At 36.3% G+C, this 5,000-nt stretch overlaps 1 protein-coding gene across 7 annotated transcripts in view; it reads right to left on the reverse strand.

The window, feature by feature from the left end:
* The window catches only part of LOC144974781 (proton myo-inositol cotransporter-like), a 57,714-nt gene that overhangs the window by 6,445 nt on the left and 46,269 nt on the right, over positions 1 to 5,000 (reverse strand). For all 7 annotated transcript variants that reach the window (XM_078918033.1, XM_078918032.1, XM_078918035.1 and 4 more), the window contains 3 exons: positions 4,695 to 4,897; positions 2,696 to 2,801; positions 1,560 to 1,720 (listed from right to left, as the gene is read on the reverse strand). In XM_078918033.1, coding sequence (XP_078774159.1) covers positions 1,560 to 1,720; positions 2,696 to 2,801; positions 4,695 to 4,897 — 470 coding nt within the window. The remainder of the gene's footprint in view (positions 1 to 1,559; positions 1,721 to 2,695; positions 2,802 to 4,694; positions 4,898 to 5,000) is intronic.

The raw sequence follows: 5,000 nt of genomic DNA on the forward strand, positions 1-5,000 counted from the left end.
CCGGATGGCAGTGTTGTGAGCTTCTAAGCCAAGCGCATACTATCTATAGGTCTAGTGGTATTTTTCCTTATGGCATTAACCTTTTAATGGGTTTTGTCCTGCGTGCATATATTATTTTATTTTACAGATCGTACAACCAAACGCAAATAACCACTAGATTTTTGACCAATGAAAACATGGAATTTGTGACATACCTTCACACGTGCTCGGACAAACACAGTTGCTTGTTTATTAACAATAACGTTATTGATATCGAGTTCTCTCTGGTCATTGTTATTGTTTTTATAAAGCCAAATGGGCGACTCGTTATCACACGATTTACTCGATCATAATATTATTATAAACGTTTAAACTTACTCACAGTTTTCTATGTTGGTTCTATTGATCAAGCGGGAGAACAGTGGGTATTTTACTTTGACACATACCACCGGCAGTAAAACATGTGTAGTTTGCTATGTTCACCAATCACTGCCAATGTTTACACGATGACGACTGTTCGAGAGGCATGGTTATCTAGGTGTCTATGATGGCCTTGGTGTATAACACTATTGTAATGGTGAACGTTGTCTAGTGGTTTGAGTGCATATTCATTATTACAGCAATGAGGCCATTAGATGTTGGTTTAATAGACGTTTATAGATAATATGCGCTTTACTAAAAATCCCACAATATTGTCATCCGGAAATATAACGGACCAACACACAAAACTATGTGTAACCTTGAACTTTTATAGTCTGGTTGATGCAGTTTAGTGAGAATTACTGATAAATGCTGATGGCAATAAACAGTAAACAAAGTCTTGGGTGACGTCAACTTCATACTATCTTTATGGGTATAAGACAGTTCTCGTCCAAACAGCCCTCTCGCATGGACTTTAAAACGGCGGTACCGACCTGTAAACAATCTTTTGAATGATGTTGAATGTTTTGAATGATAATAATAATAATAATAATAATAATAATAATAATAATAATAATAATAATAATAATAATAATAATAATAATAAATATAATAATCACTATAATAATGATACTAATTATTATTATTATTATTATTATTATTATTATTATTATTATATTATTATTATTATTATTATTATTATTATTATTATTATGGTAGTAGTAGTAGTAGGAGTAGTAGTAGTAGTAGTAGTAGTAGTATAGTAGTAGTAGTAGTAGTAGTAGTAGTAGTAGTAGTAGTAGTAGTAGTAGTAGGAAGAGAAGAAGAAGAAGAAGAAGAAGAAGAAGAAGAAGAAGAAGAAGAAGAAGAAGAAGAAGAAGAAGAAGAAGAAGAAGAAGAAGAAGAAGAAGAAGAAAGAAGAAGAAGAAGAAGAAAAAGAAGAAGAAGAAGAAGAAGAAGAGAAGAAGAGGAAGAAGAAGGAGAAGAGGAAGAAGAAGAAGAAGAAGAAGAAGAAGAAGAAGAAGAAGAAGAAGAAGAAGAAGAAGAAGAAGAAGAAGAAGAAGAAGAAGAAGAAGAAGAAGAAGAAGAAGAAGAAGAAGAAGAAGAAGAATGTATTGAAAAGTTTAAGACCAAAACTTTAAAATCTTTTTACAACAAACCTATAAAGCTGGCGATGAGCAATTTTTTTCTGCCCAATTTTTCCACCGTCCCAAGACCAATAAACGTTGCCAGAAAGTTCACACCATTCGGGACCAAAACTAGCCAGATAGCATCTTTAGCTGAAAACCCCGCCATCCGCAAAATGGTTGCACTGTAGTAACTGTAAATAGACAAAACCGTATATCGTATTCATTGATGCATAATGAGGTAGTCGTCTATGTGGCCTAGTGATCCCCGCCTTTAGATCGGAAGGTCCTGGTTTCGAGTCCCGCCCATAATGATCCTTGGAAAAGGCTCTTTATGCATAATCTCCCACCTTACTTAGGTGTAAAATGAGTACCTGGTCTGTAACAGCGTTTTGCAAAGACATTCAGACCAGTTCATTCCCAAGTCATTCAGATCAATTCGTTCCAAATACATTAAAATCAGTTCGTTCCAAAGACATTCAGACCACTTCATTTCCAAAGAATTTGGACCAGTTCCTTACAAAGACATTTAGAGAAGTTCCTTCAAAAGGCATTCAGACCAACCCATTCCCAAAGAATTCGGACTAGTTCCTTACAAAGACATTTAGAGAGGTTCCTTCAAAAGGAATTCGGCCCAGTTCATTCCATTTAGAACAAAAGGGATCCAGACCAGATCATGCCAAAAGCATTTGAACCAGTTCACTACAATATCATTCAAACCAGTACATTCTAATGCCATTCGCACCCCAAAACACAATGGCATTCGGACCTCAAAAGACAATGACATTCGGACCCCAAAACAAAATGACATTCGGACCCCAAAACACAATGGCATTCGGACCAAAAAACACAATGGCATTCGGACCTCAAAAGACAATGACATTCGGACCCCAAAACACAATGGCATTCGGACCCCAAAACACAATGGCATTCGGACCCCAAAACACAATGGCATTCGGACCTCAAAAGACAATGACATTCGGACCCCAAAACACAATGGCATTCGGACCCCAAAACACAATGGCATTCGGACCTCAAAAGACAATGACATTCGGACCCCAAAATACAATGACATTCGGACCCCAAAACACAATAACATTCGGACCCCAAAACACAATGACATTCGGACCCCAAAACACAATGACATTCGGACCTCGCAACACACTTACATGACTGTGTTGATGCCACATAGTTGCTGAAAGACCTGCAGACCACATCCTACGAATAGAGCTTTGCGGACGTGGGGGGTACGAATAATCCGGCCGAGGACAAAATCTTTGGGGATAAAGAAACATAATGATGATATTGTTGTTGTTGTTGATGATGATGATGATGATGATGATGATGATGATGATGATGATGATGATGATGATGATGATGATATTATTAATATGATAATAAAAACAATGTAATGAATAATTGTAGTAGTAGTAGTAGTAGTAGTAGTAGTAGTAGTAGTAGTAGTAGTAGTAGTAGTAGTAGTAGTAGTAGTAGTAGTAGTAGTAGTAGTAGTAGTAGTAGTAGTAGTAGTAGTAGTAGTAGTTGTTGTTGTTGTTGTTGTTGTTGCTGTTGTTGTTTTTGTTGTTGAAGTAGTAGTATAAGTAGTAGTAGTAGTAGTAGTAGTAGTAGTAGTAGTAGTAGTAGTAGTATTAGTAGTAGTAGTAGTAATAGTAGTAGTAGTAGTAGTAGTAGTAGTAGTAGTAGTAGTAGTAGTAGTAGTAGTAGTAGTAGTAGTAGTAGTAAAGAAAAGAAGAAGAAGAAGAAGAAGAAGAAGAAGAAGAAGAAGAAGAAGATGATGATGATGATGATGATGATGATGATGATGATGATGATGATGATGATGATGATGATGCTGATGATGAGATTATTAATATGATAATAAACACAATTTAATAAATAATTGTAGTAGTAGTAGTAGTAGTAGTAGTAGTAGTAGTAGTAGTAGTAGTAGTAGTAGTAGTAGTAGTTGTTGTTGTTGTTGTTGTTGTTGTTGCTGTTGTTGTTGTTGTTGTTGTAGTAGCAGTAGTAGTATAAGTAGTGGTAGTAGTAGTAGTAGTAGTAGTAGTAGTAGTAGTAGTAGTAGTAGTAGTAGTTTGTTTGTTTGTTTTAAGGGTTTTACGGCGCTTGCAACACATTAAGGTCATATATGCGCCAGTAAAAAGGAAGATAATGGGATAGTAAAAGTTCTAGAATTACAATTAAAGCACAAAAGAAAAGGTGAGACAAAGGGGAATTGGTTCAAATAGGAAACAGATGTAGATTCCAAGAGCACACTATCAAAGTACTTAGTTTGAGATCACCTAAAAGTCTCATCCAGACACAAGCACAGGCCCGAACTAAGAGGAACACACTCAAATGCTTACAAATTATATAATATAATATGTAAACTAAGCATAATACAATGCATAACAGAGATGATTTACAAGGAAAAAAATATCATCTCCCAAAACAATAACTATGCACTTGACTGTTTCCCTCCCAGCAAGGACCCTGACCAGGGCCAGGAAAGAAACCAAGTAATCTCATTCCAAGACAAAGACAGAAAGCATGTTGGAAAATAGATATATGGGGATAGAAGACACAGTATGTACCTCCCTGACGGCTATGGGAGGTCAGGATCCCCACCCAGGTAGTAGTAGTAGTAGTAGTAGTAGTAGTAGTAGTAGTAGTAGTAGTAGTAGTAGTAGTAGTAGTAGTAGTAGTAGTAGTAGTAGTAGTAGTAGTAAAGAAAAGAAGACGAAGAAGAAGAAGAAGAAGAAGAAGAAGAAGAAGAAGAAGAAGAAGAAGAAGAAGAAGAAGAAGAAGAAGAAGAAGAAGAAGAAGAAGAAGAAGAAGAAGAAGAAGAAGAAGAAGAAGAATAAAAAGAAGAAGAAGAAGAAGAAGAAGAAGAAGAAGAAGAAGAAGAAGAAGAAGAAGAAGAAGAAGAAGAAGAAGAAGAAGAAGAAGAAGAAGAAGAAGAAGAAGAAGAAGAAGAAGAAGAAAAATGACGAAATTATGATTTGAAAGTCCCTTTCAGCGTCAACTTACAGCTGAATATCAGATGCTTTTCCGACAAATTTGCCTTTCTGCATCGTACACACCATTGGGTAAACCCATCATAAGCCACTTGTGTATCAGAGGAAAAATAGAGAAAGGGCTACATTAATTTGAAATAAGTCTAACACAAACCTTTTTGATTTAAGTCTTCTTGGACAGCTGTCCGTATCTCCTGCATCTCTTTGTCTACATTGTCCTTTTTCCTGATTCTTTGCAACACTCTCTTGGCTTCTTCCTCCTTTCCTTTGGCTACCAGATGTCTCGGAGACTCCGGCAGATAAAAAAAGCCTATGAATTGTATGATGCCGGGGACAGCTGCCAGGCCCAGCATGTACCTGTAATCCAGGACATTGTTAAGGATTATTAAGAAATAAAATAGAATTGAGCTTTATATAGCTCAATATCCACTAAATGTGCTCAAAGCGCTTTACAAGGGGT

The sequence above is a fragment of the Berghia stephanieae genome, chromosome 6 (assembly GCF_034508935.2).
Source record: "Berghia stephanieae isolate SIO BIC M18660-M18661 chromosome 6, UCSD_Bste_1.3, whole genome shotgun sequence".
In the NCBI taxonomy this organism is placed as follows: domain Eukaryota; kingdom Metazoa; phylum Mollusca; class Gastropoda; order Nudibranchia; family Aeolidiidae; genus Berghia; species Berghia stephanieae.